Source organism: Schistocerca gregaria, chromosome 1 (genome assembly GCF_023897955.1).
Source record: "Schistocerca gregaria isolate iqSchGreg1 chromosome 1, iqSchGreg1.2, whole genome shotgun sequence".
NCBI classification, from domain to species: Eukaryota; Metazoa; Arthropoda; class Insecta; order Orthoptera; family Acrididae; genus Schistocerca; species Schistocerca gregaria.
Window position 1 is genome coordinate 1105128309 of NC_064920.1, and position 22797 is coordinate 1105151105.

Below are 22797 nucleotides of genomic sequence, written 5' to 3' on the forward strand. Positions count from 1 at the left end.
CGGAATCAACTTGAGATCCCCTGTCGATAGCGGCCATTACTTCGTGCGAATAAAGAGCTAGCTGCGTTGCACAAGAGCGATGTTTTCTGAAGCCATGCTGATTACGTGTCAATAGATCGTTCCCTTCGAGGTGATTCATAATGTTTGAATACAGTATATGCTCCAAAACCCTACTGCAAACCAACGTCAATGATATAGGTCTGTAGTTAAATGGATTACTCCTACTACCCTTCTTGAACACTGGTGTGACCTGCGCAATTTTACAATCTGTAGGTACAGATCTATCGGTGAGCGAGCGGTTGTATATGAGTGCTAAGTAGGGAGCTATAGTATCAGCGTAATCTGAAAGGAACCTAATCGGTATACAATCTGGACCTGAAGACTTGCCCGTGTCAAGCGATTTGAGTTGCTTCGCAACCCCTAAGGTATCTACTTCTAAGAAACTCATGCTAGCAGATGTTCGTGTTTCAAATTTTGGAATATTCCATTCGTCTTCCCTGGTGAAGGAATTTCGGAAAACTGCGTTCAATAACTCCGCTTTAGCGGCACAGTTGTCGATAACAGTACCATCGGCACTGTGCAGCGAAGGTATTGACTGCGTCTTGCCGCTTGTGTACTTTACATACGACCAGAATTTCTTCGGATTTTCTACCAAATTTCGAGACAATGTTTCGTTGTGGAACCTATTAAAGGCATCTCCCATCGAAGTACGTGCCAAATTTCGCGCGTCTGTAAATTTTAGCCCATCTTCGGGATTTCGCGTTCTTCTGAACTTCGCATGCTTTTTCCGTTGCCTCTGCAACCGCGTTCGGACCTTTTTTGTGTACCACGGGGGATCCGTTCCATCTCTTACCAATTTATGAGGTATGAATCTCTCAATTGCTGTTGCTACTATATCTTTGAATTTGAGCCACATCTCGTCTACATTCGCATAGTCAGTTCGGAAGGAATGGAAATTGTCTTTTAGGAAGGCTTCTAGTGGCACTTTATCCGCTTTTTTAAATAAAATTATTTTGAGTTTGTTTCTGATGGGTTTGGAAGAAATGGTATTGAGTCTAGCTACAATGACCTTGTGATCACTAATCCCTGTATCTGTCATGATGCTCTCTATCAGCTCTGGATTGTTTGTGGCCAAGAGGTCAAGTGTGTTTTCGCAACTATTTACAATTCGCGTGGGTTCGTGGACTAACTGCTCGAAATAATTTTCGGAGAATGCATTTAGGACAATCTCGGAAGACGTTTTCTGCCTACCACCGGTTTTGAACAAGTATTTTAGCCAACATACCGAGGGTAGGTTGAAGTCCCCACCAACTATAACCGTATGAGTGGGGTATTTATTTGTTACGAGACTCAAACTTTCTCTGAACTGTTCCGCAACTGTATCATCGGAGTCTAGGGGTCGGTAGAAGGAGCCAATTATTAATTCGGCTGTTAAGTATAACCTCCACCCACACCAATTCGCACGGAGTATCTACTTCGACTTCACTACAAGATAAACCACTACTGACAGACACAAACACTCCACCACCAATTCTGCCTAATCTATCTTTCCTGAACACCGTCTGAGACTTCGTAAAAATTTCTGCAGAACTTATTTCAGGCTTTAGCCAGCTTTCTGTACCTATAACGATATCAGCTTCTGTGCTTTCTATTAGCGCTTGAAGCTCAGGGACTTTTCCAGAGCAACTACAACAATTTACAACTATAATTCCGACTGTTCCTTGATCCAAGCACGTCCTGTAATTGCCAAGCACCCTTTGACATTGCAACCCATCCCGCACTTTCCCGAGGCCTTCTAACCTAAAAAAAAAAAAACGTCCAGTCCACGCCACACAGCCTCCGCTACCCGTGTAGCCGCCAGCTGAGTGTAGTGAACTCCTGACCTATTCAGCGGAACCCGAAACCCCACCACCCTATGGCACAAGTCAAGGAATCTGCAGCCAATACGGTCGCAAAACCGTCTGAGCCTCTGATTCAGACCCTCCACCCGGCTCTGCACCAAAGGTCCGCAGTCGGTTCTGTCAACGATGCTGCAGATGGTGAGCTCTTCCTTCACCTCGTAAGCAAGACCGGCAGCCTTCACCAAATCAGATAGCCGCTGGAATCCAGAGAGAATTTCCTCAGATCCAAAGCGACACACGTCATTAGTGCCGACATGTGCCACTACCTGCAGCTGGCTGCACCCTGTGCTCTTCATGGCATCCGGAAGGACCCTTTCCACATCAGGAATGACTCCTCCCGGAATGCACACGCAGTGCACACTGGATTTCTTCCCCTCCTTAGCCGCCGTATCCCTAAGGGGCCCCATTACGCACCTAACATTGGAGCTCCCAACTACCAGTAAGCCCACCCTCTGCGATTGCCCGGACCTTGAAGGCTGAGAATGATCCTCTGAAACAGGGCAGGCAGCTGCATCTGGCTCAGCCAGAGACAGTGCCTGAAACCTGTTTGTCAGACGCACCGGGGAGGCTTTCTGATCAGCCTCCGGGGACGCCTTTCGCTGCCTGCCACGCCTTGGAACGACCTCCCAATCAACCACAGGCGAGGGCTCAGCCCCACTGCGGGCAGCAACCGGGGCAACCACAGCGGCAGACCGATCTGGGGACAGACGGGACGAGGTTGACATCCCCGTGATACCCGAGTCCGGCTCCCCACAGTGGTGCCCATTGGCAACAGCCTCAAGCTGCGCGACCGAAGTCAGCGCCGATTGCAGCTGTGAGCGAAGGGATGCCAAGTCAGCCCTCATCCGAACACAGCAATCGCAATCCCTGTCCATTCTAATCGATGTTTAACAACAGTTACCGAAACACGAGTCCGTGCCTAGATAACGCAAGCGGAACACGCAAAGAATGTATCGACTAACCTTTACAAATGCCTAACGACTGCGCTACAATCTGCTGAATTTACGATTACAGTAACTAAAACTCGAAATTGCACCTCCTATACGAAACTCACACGCAATTTAAATAAGAATCTACGAAGTAAACACTAAAGCGCGATGCTACAACTGTCAAATACTATAATACGCCCGAAATATATGAATTAAACAATGCAAGTACCCAAAAACACGCAAAGAAATTAATTAAACTATCTAACAAATAAGTAAGCTAGGGTTATGCGACTTGCTGCTGCAGCTGCTTATCCAACGGCGGCAGGGAGCACACTGACTGACCAACCGACACTGACCAAATACCGGGATGGTTCCATTCAAAGGGCACGGTTGAATTCCTTCCCCGTCCTTCCCTAATCCGATGAGACCAATGACTTCGCTGTTTGGTCTCTTCCCCCAAACAACCCAACCCCCCCCCCCCCCCGTCCTCGCCCCACTAATAGATAATAGATAGATGGATTCACAAGGAACGTTTGTGTACCTCATCAGTCCAAAAAGTTTCTAGTTAATTTTAATAAAATAAATGAATGTTCAGACTGTGGTTTTAATGGGTCATGTGTTCTACACAGTCTCCCCTTAACTCCGTTAATACAACCATGTGAAGCTGTCAAAGTCCTCCTTTGGGATGTTGTTCAACTCTCACATCACAGTGGTTTGAATGCATGATAAGTCAGCAAAGTTGGCCCTTCATGTGAATTTCGACACTTTGTGGTAAGTTAGTACTGATAACAACGAGCCTCGTCAACCATGTTGATTTTTTCCAGGAAAGATTCGTCCACGCTTTACATTTCAATATTGCCGCGGCACGTGCACGCACGTTGTTGTTTTTCTTCTGGAGTTAACGTGTACGGGACACGCTTTGCAGACATTTTTGCGTCTTCAAAACATTCTGAAAAAGGTGTTGAACACTTGATTTAGAGATGTTGCTCTATACCGATTTGTGAAATAGTACATCCGCACCTCCCACTACTTAACATTGCCTGCTCACACCTGACTAGTCCAGTGCATATCTGCTGTTACTACATCTGCCACCGTACTTACTGTACCGACATCGCTTATACACCAGGAATAAAATCAGTCTCGGGACTTCTTGGACGGTCAGTGTATACAATTTATTAACACTATGCCAGAGAACTCGGCCTGCGGAGCTGGGGCGGTTTGCTAGTGGTAAAATAAGAAAAGGATTCTCTTCCAGGCAAATTAAGAGTTGGTTGCAGAGTGTAGGTAAACAATTTGTAAACATATGCAGATCTCACCTGGGGCGCAGCGTACGGACGCTTCTAGGAGCAACAGAAGCAACGCTGCCTGCGGCATGGCGTCCTTAATGCCGGTACAACACAGACACACATCGCTTTTTCATAACGATAACCATCACAGATAGATATCAGCCGATATTGCCTCCATTAGCGGTCTTATCACTGTAACGTGATCGTTACAAGCACGTGGCAGAATTCTCGAGCGATAAAGCTAACAAGGAAGAAATAAGACCAGGGTTTAACGTACCGTCGATATCGAGGTCATTAGAGACGGAGCACAACCCTGTACTGTTTTAGGATGGAGCAGGAAATTGGCCTTGTCCTCTCAAAGGAACCGTTCTGGTAATATCCTGGAGCAGTTTAGGGAAATCAAGATAAACCTAAATCGGGATTGGCGAGCGCGGCTTTGAACTGTCATCCTCCCAATGCGAGTCCATTATGGTAACCACTGCACTACCTCACTCGATAATCAGTTAATGTTATGGTTATCCAGTTCTAAAGGGGTCATAATGAAGTAAGATATCAACGTCCATGAGTCGAAAACAGGGTTGAGCAATTGTGACGTACCAGATTCATCCAACAGTTCCGTAGACAACCAACGATTTCCATCTCCAACTCTTGTAGAAATGTATCGTTTCATTCCTGTAGCACTTCCATGTGTTTACGGTGTTCATCGATAGACGATGCAGTACACGACTTTCGAAGAGTGGCAGTTGACCCGAAGTAACGAAAAGTGTGAGATCATTCAGTTGAGTACTAAAGGGAATGCGTTACATTCCGGTTACGCTACCAGTCGTACAAATCTAAAGACTGTTAATTCGGCTAAATACCTCTGGATTACAATGACGAACAACGTAAACTGAAATGATCACATAGATAAAGCTATGGTGAAGGCGAACCAAAAACTGCATTTTCTTTTGTGACAGACCGCTTAGAAGATGTAACAGGTCTCTTAAAGGGACTGCCTACACTACGCTTGTCCTTCCTGTGCTAGACTCTAGACTATCGCTATGCAGTATAGAATCCTTACCAAATAGGAATGACGGAGGGCTTCGAAAAAGTTCAAAGAAGGGCAGTTCGTTTTCTATTATCGCTAAAAAGGGGAGAGAGTATCATGGATATGATAAGCAAGTTGGGATGGCAGTTGTTAAAACAAAGGCGTTTCTCATTGTGAAGAGTTTTTTTATGAAATTTCAATCACCAACTTTCTCCCCTGAATGTGAAAATATTTTTTTTTTGTTGTCAACCTACATATGGAGAAGTGATGGTCATAATAAAATAAGAGAAATCAGAGCTGTTATAGAAAGGCTTAAGTGTTCATTTTTCCCACGCGCTGTTAGAGAGTGAAAGGGTGGAGAAATAGTCTGAATGTGGTTTGAATATTCCTCTGCCAGGCACGTAAGTGTCAGTTGCAGAGCAGTCGTGTAGATGTAGAAGTCACTGTTGTTGTTTAACAAATGAGTAAATAGTTACAAAAGATTTTAGATAACATAAACAACGGTGCCAAAACAATGATTTCTTCACAAGAACACAATTCATTAATGCGGCATGGGAATCCCAGCTCCATCAATTTCCATATCTATTTAATAATATTTATACAATGTAATGTATGTAAAACCATCATTTGCTAGCCTAGGCTTGCAGCGCCGAGGTGTGTAAAGATGTTATTTTGACTACTGTAACTGCGGCTTCGGATGTTGCGAAATACAGCTAATTAAGCTAACTGTTACTGCTAAATGTAGGGTGAATCTTCTAAGGTGAGATTCCAAGTAAGCCAAGGGTATTTAATGTATACTATGAAACGAATAAATGTTATATTATTTCCAATTTTCAAGAATTTTGGTGAGACTGAAAACAATGTATTGAGTAACGCAAATGTCATCTGACCAAGGTATTAAACAAGCAAGCAAGACAATGCTTAGCAATCTTTTGTCGGTATTCGTTAGTTTGCTAAGCTGTTTCGAAGACACTGAGTGGCGAGCTTTAGTTGTTATTGCGAACTTGGAAAAGTTAGGTGACCTCAAGTTGAGGAAATAGAATATTTTCGGAACTCAAATGGTGTTGGACTTGGAACCTCAACGCAGATTTCCGTGACTGACCATTTTACAACAGTGCGTAATTTGTTGTTGGTTGAATACTATTAGGAAGTTGTGAATTATAGAAGATTTGTTGCACTGCGTAATTTCATTAGTGGAATAAACTCGAATGGTTTTTAGTCAATGAAGATTATATTTCTCGTTGAATGCTAACGAGACTCCATGCTGTTGAACTTAGTGATTTTGGCTATAGGATTTCGTGATTTAGTTGCAAGGCTCCAAGCACTTATTCCGCACTTATTACTTTCTGTGAACGCTCTGATTGCATTAGGAATCTACAATTCTGACAAGATGTTCCAGTTAAATAAGTAATGTCTTTCTTGATACGTACAATGCGTCACTGCAACAGGGAATTTTTCCAGACAGATTAACATATGTAACGGTTAAAATCCTCCGTTAGAAAGATAGCAAAACAACTTTAACAATTGTCCTCCAGTGTCCCTACTGAGATCTTTTTCCAAAATACTCGAAAAAGTAATGTACTCAAAAGAAGTCTGACGCTTAAATGGAAACAACTAAGTTACTATGTCACAGTTTGGATTCCAGAAAGGTCGCTGGACTGAGAATGCTATTTATATATTCACTCATTAAGTATTACAAGCCTTTAATAATAAAATGTTACCAGCTGGTATTTTTCGTGATTCTTCCAAGCGTTTGATTCTGTAGAATGTAAATCATGTTACTCTCTTAGAAAAACTCAAGCTGTTTGGAACTGATATTTTTTCTCACAGCGACAAACTCAACAAACAGATTGCAAGCGATTGTGTCGAATAATTCAAACAATGTTGGAAGGTTCGAAAATTTTAGTGACTCAAGAGAAATCACAATTGGAGGCCTGCAGAGTCCAATTTTGGGTGTACTCCTCTTCCTTATGTATGTGAATGACCAAGTTTAAACCATCCTGTCTAGCTCACAGTATTATCTCATACGACTATCTGATACTGCTTACCCTTTAGTTCTCCTTATTCATTTGTTATTTGTTTATTCTCTTGTTCACTAATGTCTGTCCTAATGAATGGTCTTCATGACTGCTATGCTTCGATCAGGGCTTAAAGGTAACAGCGCGTGACCGACCCCATTTGATTAACCGACCCCGTGATATTTAAAGAGGATCACATACTCTCATTTAGTTTTGTAGCAGGTGATGGATCTCGACAGAGAATTAATAATATTATTCATGCGACCAGTACATACGTAGATGCAACATCGCAACTGATTTATCTCGTCTGAGGTAAACTGTTATTGCTATATCTAGTAGCGGTTCTTAAGCTTTTCCTGAAACAAAACTGTTAGTCTGCCAGCAAATTACGTGTACTAAGATGTGCCATTATTCTCCTATACACTGCTTTCTCAAAAACTTTTGTAAACACTGGTAGCAATGAAATAAGCTGTAATTGTCTACATTATCTCTTTAATCCGTTTAATACAGTGGAGTATTTCAATCTGTCACGAAACTGCTCACACTATAAATACGCAGTACACAGGTGACTAAGTACAGAACTAATACATGCTCCACTAATCTTCATTAACCTACATGAGATGTCATCATAACCATGTGGGTCTTTACTCTTTAACGCAGTAATAATTTATTCAGTATCATCTTTGCTTGTTTCCTACAGCTACATGTGATATAGTTGTCTCGGATATCTGTATCAATAAAATTTTGATTTAACATGCTAACTGTTGACAAGAAGTAATTATTAAACATTTTGCACAATTCTGGTAGATCACTGCCAGTCTCATTCTCAAACACATTCTGTCTGGAGATCTCAATTCATCATATAGTTTTAATTTTGATCTGAGAGCTTTCTGTTCTTTTGATGTAATGCATTTTTCTTGCTTGATGACATTCTTCAGTAGCTTACAACATTGTCTGCAGTAAAATTCTGTAACTGGACTCTAACTGCCCTTCATGTTATCATACAGCACGCATTTCCTTCTACATGATATATTAACTCTATTGGATGTACAGACTGATTACATCTTAGTTCTATATATCTGCCTGCAATTCCTTAGTGGGAATGAGGTAGCAAATGAAGTGATAAAGATTTGAAAAGGTGTGCTATATTTGTCATCAGGTTATTTCTATTGCGGGCACGTAGTCAAGTCCACCCTTTGAGTCTGGCTTTAAATGTCTTCAGTGCAAGTGGACTCATATCTCAAAATCTTTTGGTCATTCCTTTGCGGTATGACTCTGCCTTGATGGATTTTACTATAATTATCTATGCATCATGAGCTGACAATTCGTTACTAATTTTTCTCATACTGTGCCTTCAACTGGAGAATAATCTGCGGAGACATTGTTTATGATTGTACTGCTGTTTCCCTCAATTCTGCCCGGATCATGCTGTTAGATCCAAGTAATTTCATTAGCATTCTTTTCTCTGGAGACTCTAAATAACGACTCCAGTGCTAACGTGAAACTGCTATAGAAAGGCAATGACGCTATTGTAGTAGCGCGTGCTTACCATAACACCAATTACGGATGATGTGAGTTGTGTCAGAAGGAGCGCTGTGTCCTTGGAACATAGCATTACCATTGGGAAACAAACGTTGTTCCATGGGATGAACCCGATCTGTCAAAACTGTGTTGGTAGTAAAGCGATCCTGCAGAGTAACCAGGGCTCCCAGGGAATACCACGATGTGGCTGCCCAAATCACAACTGAACCACCGCCAGGGTTCGCTCTCGTTACATAATCTCGACCAACACTGGAAACTACGAGAAACAAGACTCATCCGATCGAACGTCATTTTCCTGTCGCTTCACAGTCCAGGTTTTACGGCTTCGACACTACGTTCTCCTGTTATGGGTATTCGCATTACTGATGAATGGTTCGGAATTCCAGCTCATCCTGCAAATCCCTGATTTTGGAGCTCCTTTAGTGCTCTTTTGGTGCTTCCAGCTTCCGCGAGCTCTTCACTCAGTTAAGCAGTGACTTTTGCAGCTATCGTTCTCCTCCTGTTCGTCACAGTCCTCGTGAAAGAGCTATTTGCCTAATTTATAATCTTAAGAGAATGTGCTAGAAAGTATATAAAATTAATACAACATCTGAAAATAAAAAAGTTCTGTGCAGGCTTAAAGGTAACATATGAGTATATGATCACTGGTCTGGTAATTAAAAGCTATAAAAAATAACCGGCCTTGTCTTTATACACTACTGGTCATTAAAATTGCTACATCAAGAAGAAATACAGGTAATAAACGGGTATGCATTGGACAAGTATACTAGAACTGACATGTGATTACATTTTCACGCAATTGGGGTGCATAGATCCTGACAAATCAGTACCCAGAACAACCACCACTGGCCGTAATAACGGCCTTGATACGCCTGGGCATTGTGTCAAACAGAGCTTGGATGGCGTGTAGAGGTACAATTGCCCATACAGCTTCAACACGATACCACAGTTCATCAAGAGTAGTGACTGGCATATTGTGATGAACCAGTTGCTCGGCCACCATTGACCTGACGTTTTCAATTGGTGAGGGATCTGGAGAATGTGCTGGCCAGGGCAGCAGTCGAACATTTTCTGTATCCAGAAAGGCCCGTACAGGACCTGCAACGTGCGGTCGGGCATTATCCTGCTGAAATGTAGGGTTTCGCAGGGATCGAATGAAGGGTAGAGCCACGGGTCGTAACACATCTGAAATGTAACGTCCACTGTTCAAAGTGGCGTCAGTGCGAACAAGATGTGACCGAGACGTGTAACCAATGGCACCCCATACCATCACGCCGGGCGATACACCAATATGACGATGACGAATACACTCTTCCAACGTGCGTTCACCGCGATATCGCCAAACACGGATGCGACCATCATGATTCTGTAAACAGAACCTGGATTCATCCGAAAAAATGACGTTTTGCCATTCGTGCATCCAGGTTCGTCGTTGAGTACACCATCGCAGGCGCTCCTGTCTGTGATGCAGCGTCAAGGGTAACCGCAGCATTGGTCTCCGAGCTGATAGTCCATGCTGCTGCAAACGTCGTAGAACTGTTCGTGCAGATGGTCGTTGTCTTGCAAACGTCCCCGTCTGCTGAGTCAGGGATCGAGACGTGCCTGCACGATCCGTTACAGCCATGCGGATAAGATGCCTGTCATCTCGACTGCTAGTGATATGAGGCCGTTGGGATCCAGCACGGCGTTTCGTATTACCCCCCTGAACTCACCGATTCCATATTCTGCTAACGGTCATTGGATCTCGACCAACGCGAGGAGCAATGTCGCGATAAGATAAACCGCAGTCCCGATAGGTTACAATCCGATTTTACCAAAGTCGGAAACGTGATGGTACACATTTCTCCTCCTTACACGAGGCATCACAACAACGTCTCTCAAGGCAACGCCGGTCAACTGCTGTTTGTGTATGAGAAATCGGTTGGAAACTTTCCTCATGTCAGCACGTTTTAGGTGTCGCCATCGGCGCCAGGCTTGTGTGAATGCTCTGAAAAGCTAATCATTTGCATATCACCTCGTCTCCTTCCTGTCCGTTAAATTTCGCGTCTGTAGCACGTCATCTTCGTGGTGTAGCAATTTTAATGCCCGTTAGTGCACATACAAATAAAAGTAAGTAGTGTATATGCACTAAGGAGTGCACTGTAATGTGGTATTGTCGCTAATTTAAGTACTAGACTGGTAGGTTGAGCGAACCTTTACTGTATCTGTGAGTTCTGTAAAAGAGCGCCGGGCGTGGTGGTCTTGTGTTTCTATGCGCGCAGTCCGGAACCGCGGGCTGCTACGGTCGCAGGTTCGAATCCTGCCTCGGGCATGGAAGTGTCTGAAGTCCTTACGTTAGTTAGGTTTAAGTAGTTCTAAGTTCTAGGGGACTGATGACCGCAGAACTTAAGTCCCATAGTGCTCAGAGCCATTTGAACCATTTTGTAAAAGAGCAGCGCGCTTCGTTGCAGGATCATTTAGTAATCGCGAAAGCGTTACGGGCATGATAGATCAACTCCAGTGGAAGACTCTGCAAGAGAGACGCTTTTGTTGAAGTTTCGAGAAAATACCTTCACCGAGGAGTCAAGCACTTTATTGCTCCCTCTTACGTATATCTGGCGAAGAGACCATGAGGATAAAATCAGAGAGATTAGAGCCCACACAAAGGCATACCGACAGTCTTTCTTTCCAAAAACAATACGAGACTGGAATAGAAGGGAGAACCGTTAAAGGTACTCAAGTTACCCTCCGCCACACACCGTCAGTTGGCTTGCGGAGTACGGATGTAGATGTAGAAAGAGAGAGTTAATGCTATTCAGATTTCGAAGTTTGGGAGTGTTAATACCGGAAATAACCTTGATGTAGAATGGAAGTTTTGTCCTCCGTGAGCCCTTACACTTCCTATTTACAAGAGAATGTAAATACGAAATTAAATAAATTGGTGTATGAATTTGGATGTTACAAATCATGTAGTAAGAAGTGTTAAAACGATAGCATCCTTCGTTTGTGAAAGTAAATAAAGACCACTGACGAAATTTTGTCATTCAGCGTCTAAGTATTTTTCCGTGAACTTGGAGCTTTTTTATTTTGTGATCCTTGTCGCAACAAGCCAGTACACAGAGTGTAGACTGCAGGCGTCAAAGTGTTTTTATCTGATTTTTGTCTCTTGAATTGTGAGCTGTAGAAAGTGACTACTATCATAAGTGGTATTCTTCAGGGAAGCACTGACATTTACCATGTATCCTTTCAGATGGCCCTCATGTGAAAAGGCATATGACGGTGACTTTTCCTGTCACTATCTGTACCATATTCATTATTAATAATTTAGATATCGTAAATAGGTAATATCCTTGCATCCATTGTTGAGACTAAAATTTATAAGTATTTTCTATGATTCTGTGACAATACAATTGCGTTTTCTTCCGTGTTGGAATGTTGATCTTCCATACTTACTCGTTTGCTTCTAGTGTATGGCGTTCAATTACACTAACTACTTCTCTGTAGCCAAACAAGAACACATCCTAATTGGCACTTTTAACATTCAATAAGTAATTTGCGATATGAGGGATAAACAAGTTTTCTTTTTTTGTTCTCTCGGCAATCAAAAGTTGTGAATCATGCATAATATTCATATGTATTTTTTCTTACAATATTTGATGGTGAGAGTTATCAGTTTACTCCTGTCTCTATTAGTCTAATGTACGTTTCTTCTCTGCAGTGTCGATAACGCCCCACTTCGTGATGACATTTGTCAATTTATGTCAGTCTAATGTATGACAGTCATTTTTTTAATTGATTTCAAATAATGAAGACAAGGATATTAAGCGTTTTTGATACCCTAATGTAGCACATCTATGATTTTCTCACGAGATACGTTTGATGGCTGTGCTTACATTACAAGAGTACAAAAATATTACTAACTTATATTTTCATATCGCAAAAATACCACTGTAAAATACTTTTTCGCAAGATACGGTACTATGTAATGGGACTGTAGTAACCGATTTAATGTTAATTTAGTCATTATGTTTCTCTATTTATCTATAAAGTCTCGTAGATAAGTTTTTCATGGCATTTGGTTGAGCTGCAACTAAGAAACTTGGGAAAATAATGCGCTACAGAAACATAATTTTATTTCTTTATCAGCTACCTCTTTCCTCTTTTTACCATCCCTTGAATAATTCTGAAGGGTACTCATATTGATCTGTATCTCCACACCTCCACCTGCCTTCATCCTTCACATTGTGAGGGTGTGCCATGTACACTAATTCACAGGGGCAAAGCAATACCAGACGAAGAAAGTCAACCAAGGTAGGTCAATCACCTGATGAACCTATTCAAAAAGAACGGATACAGCCAGAAACAAATCCTACAAGCCCAGCAAACACAAGAGAATGAGAAAGATAAGAAAGGCCTCATTGGTTTACGCTAGCAAAGTATCAAACAAAATCGGCAGATTTCTTAGCTCTAAGTAAGGTGTTTTTCGTGCACCTCTGAACGCATGCAATATTAGCCACAGTGAAAGAGGACTTCGGGCTCCAGATGTTTACCGTATTCCCTGAAAATGAGTGACGTTTACATCTGGCAGTCTGTGCGGACAGTCGAAGAAAGGTGGCAGGAACAGAGGAGACACACGGAACTAGAGCAACCTACATAATGTGTGGCTGAGAAACACTGCATAAATACAGAGGATTCAATGAAATATGAACAATTGAAATTGCTGAGACAGACCTCGTTGTTTGAGATTGTGATCTAAAGGAGGCTGTTGAAATAAGAGTGTCTGGCGGCCTGCTCAACAGAGCCAGTGGCTTCACTCTCAGTGCTCAGCCAACTGAAGACACATAGTCGCCTTAGAGCTACTTTCTAACTCAAATACTGTTGCAAAAGCACTGAGGCAGTGGGGTATCGGAGTTGTACCCAGCATTCGGCGCTAGCGTGTCCCCACCTCAGCTCCCTTTAAGCCACTCCACCTGACGTGTCGTATGGGCAGGTAGTGAGGAAAGGAGTGTAAAGGCGCGATTTAGGAAGACTCTCATACTACAGGTATCACCTGCAGATAACAGTCAAGGTATAGTTCCGAAATATTATGTTTTATGAACAATTCCACCCCGCTGTGCCGCCAAGAGCAATACAAACTGTTGATTCGCTGGAAAAGGTTAAGATCATACAAATATTATAATGAAAGGATATGTTTTAGGAACGGAAGTGAGCCTGACCCACTGTCACACACTTGGTACAAGATTTCCGTAAATGAAATTTCTGATAAAATTTTATTGTCGTTTGCAGACAGGCATTGGCATTGATAACATAATGTAATAAGATAATACTCAACGTTAACTTTTATCAGTATTTAAAAACTGTAGCAAATACAGATCCGACGGCGTTATTGAGACATCCATGATCCATTGGTACTGTCAGTGATCCAATCCAAGTAACTGGATACACATGTGTACATCATGAGGTAGGGGAGGGGTGTGTGGCACATGCATGGCCCCACGACGTTATCCCCATAATCTTTCCCTCATAGAGGAGTGGACCCCCTGAATCACCCTACGAAGGTTATTGAATAAAGTAATTGTGATTTGGATAGAAAATCATATTTTAAGAAGCTATATTCTGATGCCTTAACACAATTTACATTTTTACTACTCACATTAAAATATTAGTGATCAGAGACAGCTATAATTCATATTATATTCACATTTATTTCAACATATTGACTGAAATAAACATTTTACTCGAAGGCGTTTATCAACAAATTGTATAAATACACAATTATGAGCAACTAATATTAATAGTCGAATAACACTACAAATATACACATTCTTGAAAGTGTCTTGAGCTTAATCCGGCAAAGATTTATCTCTGAAACAAAATTCATGATGTTTGCCCCATCTGATCACAATTCTGTTTTATATGCTTCGATGTTTTCTCTTAATTTCTTTAGTATACAGGGTGTTACAAAAAGGTACGGCCAAACTTTCAGGAAACATTCCTCACACACAAATAAAGAAAATATGTTATGTGAACATGTGTCCAGAAACGCTTAATTTCCATGTCACACCTCATTTTAGTTTCGTCAGTATGTACCGTACTTCCTCGATTCACCGCCAGTTGGCTCAATTGAAGGAAGGTAATGTTGACTTCGGTGCTTGTGTTGACATGCCACTCATTGCTCTACAGTACGTTTGGGCAGCCATTGTTGGTGATGTCTTGATTGGGCATCATGTTTTTCCACCTACGCTCAATGGAGCACGTTATCATGATTTCATACGGGATACTCTACCTGTGCTGCTAGAATATGTGCATTTACAAGTACGACACAACATATGGTTCATGCACGATGGAGCTCGTGCACATTTCAGTCGAAGTGTTCGTACGCTTCTCAACAACAGATTCGGTGACCGATGGATTGGTAGAGGCGGACCAATTCCATGGCCTCCACGCTCTCCTGACCTCAACCCTCTTGACTTTCATTTATGGGGGCATTTGAAAGCTCTTGTCTACGCAACCCCGGTATCAAATGTAAAGACTCTTCGTGTTCGTATTGTGACGGCTGTGATACAATACGCCATTCTCCACGGCTGCATCAGCGCAACAGGGATTCTATGCGACGGAGGGTGGATCCATGTATCCTCGCTAACGGAGGACATTTTGAACATTTCCTGTAACAAAGTGTTTCAAGTCACGCTGGTACGTTCTGTTGCTGTGGGTTTCCATTCCATGATTAATGTGATTTGAAGAGAAGTAATAAAATGAGCTCTAACATGGAAAGTAAGCGTTTCCGGACACATGTCCACACAATGTATTTTCTTTCTTTGTGTGTGAGGAACGTTTCCTGAAAGTTTGGCCGTACCTTTTTGTAACACCCTGTATATCAGTAAGGCTCACACAAATGCATTGATCTAATGAATGACAGTATATAATAGGCAAAACTGCTATAATTTGTAAGGAACAATGATACATTTTACTATTTCGTCAGTTCTTTAACGTATTCATATACAAAACTAAGACTTAAGATACTACCTCACTTAGACTAAATATGTACTGAATGAATCGTGGAATTTAAATAATGGGTATCTGTCTGCAACTCATTGTGATAATGAAATTTCTGGACAAGATTGCAGTCTGATATGGATATTAATAGAAATATGGGTTCCAGTATGTAATTATGAACTGTAATTGAAGTATTTCCTTTTTATGAATGGGTCTATCTTATTATATTTAACATCAGTCAGTGATAGCTACTTAGCCATTTTGTAATGGTTGTGACTGTCTTTGAAGGTCTTGTTCACAATAATGTCATGGAAACTTATAAGGAGGAAAAGAAAGTATTGTGAGGCAAAGATTCAGTGAATTAGAGAAATTACAAAATTATGTCTTCCTTTGCTAGAGGAAGAACGGTAATTAATAATTCAGATATCGTGTTTATAATCTTTAGTAAGAGAAAACTACTTTGTGCTGTGCACATCGCATATATTTACGTCAGTTGTCAGACGAATAGCTCTTAGAGAGAAGTATTTTTTGCTTGAACAGGAGATGACATAACCATTTTAAGAAAGGAAGGCAATCTTTTTGCAAATAGCAAAGAAATTGGCAAGAAACGTAAGTGTTTGTGTGCAGGAGGCTGTACATTGCTGAAGTACCTACGAAACATTTCAGTTTTGATTCAGCGAAACAGAGCCGGGTGGCTCAGTGGTGAGGCACTGGACTTTCATGCGGAAGGACTGAGGTTCGAGTCCCCACGTAGCCTCGCCCTTTATACTCCGTAGTTATGAGTACCCAATTTATGGGAAAGGCGTCGATTCGAAGCAAATAGACCGAAACGATGCAAAACTTTAGAGCTAGTTGTTAGAGTGACAAGTGAGCGCATTGCCTTAATGACGACTGAATATAAATATATGTATTCAGAAAAAGTAATTTTGAATAGTTAGGCGAAGGTTTCACTAAGGAGAAAACTGCAGTTTCATGAAGTTTTATACATGTAGCGAAATAGCGTGGTTGCCAGTCCCGAAACCAACAGGTTGTACCCGAATCTACTTTTACATCATAATCATTAATGTGCTTGTGGGCAACAGAATCCATTTGACACATGGGAGCTATTTTGGTCTATAGTCACAACTTTTTTGCCTACTGTACCAGCAGAATGTCATCGTAAGATAAAAAAAAATCACAGTACATAGTTAAAATGTAAACTGCAAGCATTAAAAGATAAGTTACAAGACTAGGGAAACAGTCATAAAAAAATAAAAAAAGACCAGATAAGCAATTATACACTGTTAAGAACTTCTAAAAGAATTAATAAAAAAAGAAGACGGGATGTTATTTACAAAACAACACTTAACAGACTGAGGTCATATTCCCTCCTAGTACGTGCATGGAACAAAAGTTCCCTGTCTGAAGTATAAAAGGGGAAACCTAGGAATTTACCAAAATGACATTACAACGAGAAAACAAGAGCCAGTTGAATCACGGAGGATCTAAGACGCGATAAAAAAGAAAAGGAAGCACGTTACGTAGGAACATACACTCCTGGAAACTGAAATAAGAACACCGTGAATTCATTGTCCCAGGAAGGGGAAACTTTATTGACACATTCCGGGGGTCAGATACATCACATAATCACACTGACAGAACCACAGGCACATAGACACAGGCAACAGAGCATGCACAATGTCGGCACTAGTACAGTGTATATCCACCTTTCGCAGCAATGCAGGCTACTATTCTTCCATGGAGACGATCGTAGAGATGCTGGATGTAGTCCTGTGGAACGGCTTGCCATGCCATTTCCACCTGGCGCCTCAGTTGGACTAGGGTTCGTGCTGGACGTGCAGACCGCGTGAGACGACGCTTCATCCAGTCCGAAACATGCTCATTGGGGGACAGATCCGGAGATCTTGCTGGCCAGGGTAGTTGACTTACACCTTCTAGAGCACGTTGGGTGGCACGGAATACATGCGGACGTGCATTGTCCTGTTGGAACAGCAAGTTCCCTTGCCGGTCTAGGAATGGTAGAACGATGTGTTCGATGACGGTTTGGATGTACCGTGCACTATTCAGTGTCCCCTCGGCGATCACCAGAGGTGTACGGCCAGTGTAGGAGATCGCTCCCCACACCATGATGCCGGGTGTTGGCCCTGTGTGCCTCGGTCGTATGCAGTCCTGATTGTGGCGCTCACCTGCACGGCGCTAAACACGCATACGACCATCATTGGCACCAAGGCAGAAGCGACTCTCATCGCTGAAGACGACACGTCTCCATTCGTCCCTCCATTCACGCCTGTCGCGACACCACTGGAAGCGGGCTGCACGAGGTTGGGGCGTGAGCGGAAGACGGCCTAACGGTGTGCAGGACCGTAGCCCAGCTTCATGGAGACGGTTGCGAATGGTCCTCGCCGATACCCCAGGAGCAACAGTGTCCCTAATTTGCTGGGAAGTGGCGGTGCGGTCCCCTACGGCAGTGCGTAGGATCCTACGGTCTTGGCGTGCATCCATGCGTCGCTGCGGTCCGGTCCCAGGTCGACGGGCACGTGCACCTTCCGCCGACCACTGGCGACAACATCGATGTACTGTGGAGACCTCACGCCCCACGTGTTGAGCAATTCGGCGGTACGTCCACCCGGCCTCCCGCATGCCCACTATACGCCCTCGCTCAAAGTCCGTCAACTGCACATACGGTTCACGTCCACGCTGTCGCGGCATGCTACCAGTGTTAAAGACTGCGATGGAACTCCGTATGCCAAGGCAAACTGGCTGAGACTGACGGCGGCGGGCACAAATGCTGCGCAGCTAGCGCCATTCGACGGCCAACACCGCGGTTCCTGGTGTGTCCGCTGTGCCTTGCGTGTGATCATTGCTTGTACAGCCCTCTCGCAGTGTCCACCCGGCCTCCCGCATGCCCACTATACGCCCTCGCTCAAAGTCCGTCATCTGCACATACGGTTCACGTCCACACTGTCGCGGCATGCTACCAGTGTTAAAGACTGCGATGGAGCTCCGTATGCCACGGCGAACTGGCCGACACTGACGGCGGCGGTGCACAAATGCTGCGCAGCTAGCGCCATTCGACGGCCAACACCGCGGTTCCTGGTGTGTCCGCTGTGCCTTGCGTGTGATCATTGCTTGTACAGCCCTCTCGCAGTGTCCGGAGCAAGTATGGTGGGTCTGACACACCGGTGTCAATGTGTTCTTTTTTCCATTTCCAGGAGTGTAGATTCTAAGAAGGATCTGTAACTAAGGGTATTTGTACATAACTCATGAGGTAAATGAATGGCACCGAAAATCAATTAGAGCTACACACTCGTGGCGACTGTCTATTTTCTCAGTGGTATTAATAATCACTTCTATGTACTATAACTGCACTGTGTGGCGTTGCGGACATTTCTCCTCCTCGTACGATTGCCTTAGGGTATAATAGGTTTACTTTCTGTAGGTAAACTGAATTATAGGCGTTTAGGTCACTTTCATATTTTCTAAAAAGCTACTCAAAATTGAAAAATGGAAGGTAGAATATAGTGGAAGGCGTTGCAAATGCTGGTTCAAATGGCTCTCAGTACTATGGGACTTAACATCTATGGTCATCAGTCCCCTAGATCTTAGAACTACTTAAACCTAACCAACCTAAGGACAGCACACACATCCATGCCCGAGGCAGGACTCCAACCTGCGACCGTAGCGGTCGCGCGGTTCCAGACTGAAGCGCCTAGAACCGCTCGGCCACTCTGGCCGGCGCAAGTGCTAGTGTGACTGAACTGGTTATTTCATACAAGGTGAACATTAATGAAATTGACCAATAGCAGGGACGGATTCCTGACTGGAGGAAAAAGGTCCTGTGAACGTGTGTCTGGAAATGCATCGTTACCGCGGTAGAGGGCACTGACGAATGGAAGTTCCTGTGACCACGTGCCGTCTGTTCCTTGTGTGTTGCACGCTGTGTGATCGACGCAGCGTACCGTAAGCAGTCGAACGGTCCGGCATTAATGTCGGGAACATGCCGAGATGGTGTTTGTCTACGGCCAAGAAGATGGAAACGGTCGAGAGGCAGCAGGGCTATATCAAAACAAGTACCCTCACAGATACCGAATACCTCACACAACATTTCATACCGGTTTTGGGAGTTCGTGTGACCATGGGTCCTTCGAGAGAGACGAACGTGCAGGGAATATGCGGACTGTGCACGTACCAGATTTGAAGGACTGGGTTCTACAGGACATTGATACAAACAGTAGTAGAAACAAGCTCCAGGCAAGTGGCCAATCAATATGGTGTAAGCCAAAGTACGATTGTGTGAATCCTGAATGCTGTCCCTATCAACTGCAACGAATTCAATGATTACTAGCAGCGTATTTACCTCTACGGGAAGGATTTTGTCGTTGGATTTTTGGCACCAGACCACCACAACTATGGAATTTCTGTCATCTGTCGACTTTACCGACGAAGCAACCTTTACAAGAACTGACATCATCAGTCACCATAACCGTCATCTGTGGGCAACGGGCAATTCTCGAGGGATGGTCGAGGCGTCTTATCAGCATCTGTTCAGCATCAATGTGTGGGCAGTAATTAATAGCAACCACGTCCTTGGACCGGTTAGTATTCCAGAACGCCTGAAGGAGGTAGGTACATGGACTTCCTGCGGAATACTTTGCTGGGCTGCTTGAAAATATGCCTTGAACAATACGAGAGGTTATGTAGTTTTACCCCACTTTCGGATTACAGTTCGCCGACACGTCAACAACATCTTCCCTGGACGCTGGATAGGACACGGAGACCCTGTAGCAGGGCCTGTCAGTCACTGCACTTAAACCTCCTGGATTTTTACCTCTGGGGGCATCTGAAAAGCGTTGTGTGTACTAAACCACTTCCTGATGTGCATACCCTTCAACACCTTGCTCACGATGCGTGTGACGTAATTCGCAGAGAGGCCGGAACGTGCGAAAGACTGCGGCAATCCATGATACGACGAGTGACGGGTGCATTGCATCCCAAGGAGGCCACTGTTGTGACGTTGATGCAAGGCAGCTCTGTACTGTGTTCCGGGACGATTTGTTGTCGTTGCACACACACCGTACATTTCAGGACACATGTCTGTAGGACCCATATTCCTCCATTCCCTGTCAAGAATCCGCCCCAGCAGTTTGTCGGTTTTATTAATGTTCACCCTGTATAGGGTGTCCCTCCCAAATGTCGTCAGTCGAATTTTCTCAGATGTTGTGGCAGATATTTGCAGTTTATTTTTTGCAGCTAGACATATATTAAGAAAAACCTTAGGAAGGAATGTAACCTGTTTCTGAAAGTCCTATTTGTAAGATAAAATTCATCGTCTCTTGAACTATTTCTTATCAAGCTTTGACAGTATTAGACATCAACGGTTTGCTGTTATTGGGTTAAAAACATTCGTTTCTATTTTGAGAGTGTGTCTACATGGTGACCAATAGTGCAGTTCCAAAGAGGTATTGCTGTAAAAGACGTCTAGCAACAGGTACCCGAAAAATTTCTTACACCTTCCTCAGCGAGGTAGAGATTCATCATTGGGTAGGTGTGTAATTGAGAATTGTTTTGCAGCAAGGCACCTATAGATAGCGAAAATTTCTCGTCCATTTGAAACAAAGTCAACATCATACGAAACTCCTCTTTTTAGCATGTATAGTTTACACTGTGAAGTATTTTGCTGTCTCCTTAGGTGTCAGTACACACCTGATGAGGGAACTCCCCTGGGGCAGCTTGGACGCCGTTGACTATGCGTCCCTGTAGAACTGACGCCTTCTGCAGCATTGCGCCACCTGCAACGCTTTGTACTTTTACCTTGTATGGTTAATAAAATCAACGTGAATGCGTTATTGACAGTGTTTGTCACAGGAGCCATTGTTCATGACTAAGAATGGACATTTATTCCGTATGAATGTCAGTCTGCGCAAGGATGACTATATTACATGAATGAAACTGCTTTTAAATAATTTTTCTCCCACAGTGCTCAACACTAAGAGATATCTGGTACCAATTCACAATCACCAGAATCCAACTTTTTGCAATGCTTCTTCAGTGTTGTAGAGAATGTTGGCCAAACAACCTCAACCACAATGGTTTAGGTCCTACATACTACGTAGTCCCTCGAGTTACTATAGTCAAATGTCTGTTCCAATAAAAATACGTATGATTCTCTCCCATTTTTCACCTAATTAAGTAAAACCTTTCTCTAATGCACATCATGTTACTAGTACCTTACGGTACCCACTATTTATCACATTATAAACGTCATTCTTATTCTATTGGCATGTCTAGAGAGCTTTATATAAAGCAATCAGATTTAAAACAATGTCTTCCATCTGCCACGAACTGTCCCTTCACAGTGATTTTTCTATTTCCTTCCTCCATTGGAGGTTTGAGTACTCCCTTGGGCATGAGTGTGTGTGTTGTCCTTAGTGTAAGTTTGTTTAAGTTAGATTAAGTAGTGTGTAAGCTTAGGGACCGATGACCTCAGCAGTTTGGTCCCATAAGATCTTACCACAAATTTCAAATTCCTTCTGTTTCCATTTTGTTTCGCATACAGCTTATGATGTTTATTAGATTAAAATGCAAATCCAAGTGGCTACCTGACTTTCTTGCCCAAGCATTCTGGTTCTTCCGCGTGTGCTTTACATTTTTATCTCAAGGCATTTTTTCTTGTAGCTTTCAGCTTTGTCTTCCTGTTTCACATACCTGATTACTATCCGATCAGAAATATCCGTACACTTTTTAGATCGAGCGATGTGGCGCAATAGTTAGCCCACTGGATTCGCATTCCGGAGGACGACAATTCAAACCCGCAGCCAGCCGTCCAAATTTAGGTTTTCTGTGGTTTCCCTTGGTCGCTTGATGCAACTGCTGGGATAGTTCCTTCGAAAGGGCGCGGCCTCTTTCCTTCGCATCCTTCCGTAATTGGAGCTCGTGTTTCGTCTCTTATGGCCTCGATGTCGACAAGACGTTAAACACCAATCTCCTCCTCTTTCTCCACACTTATTAGTGGACATTAACATGAGTTTGTTCAACCTTCGTCTTTACTACAGCCTGAACCCTGCTGGGGACAGTGAGGCGTCTGAATGTCCGTGGAGGAATGACAAACCATTATAGAGG

General features: G+C 43.2%; 1 protein-coding gene across 1 annotated transcript in view; it reads right to left on the minus strand.

The window, feature by feature from the left end:
* Positions 1–4204, minus strand: part of LOC126291597 (trypsin alpha-4-like) — an 82519-nt gene extending 78315 nt beyond the window's left edge. The window contains exon 1 of the mRNA XM_049985172.1: positions 4147–4204. Within this exon, the coding sequence (XP_049841129.1) occupies positions 4147–4204 (58 nt within the window). The remainder of the gene's footprint in view (positions 1–4146) is intronic.
* Between the last annotated feature and the right edge of the window lie 18593 nt (positions 4205–22797).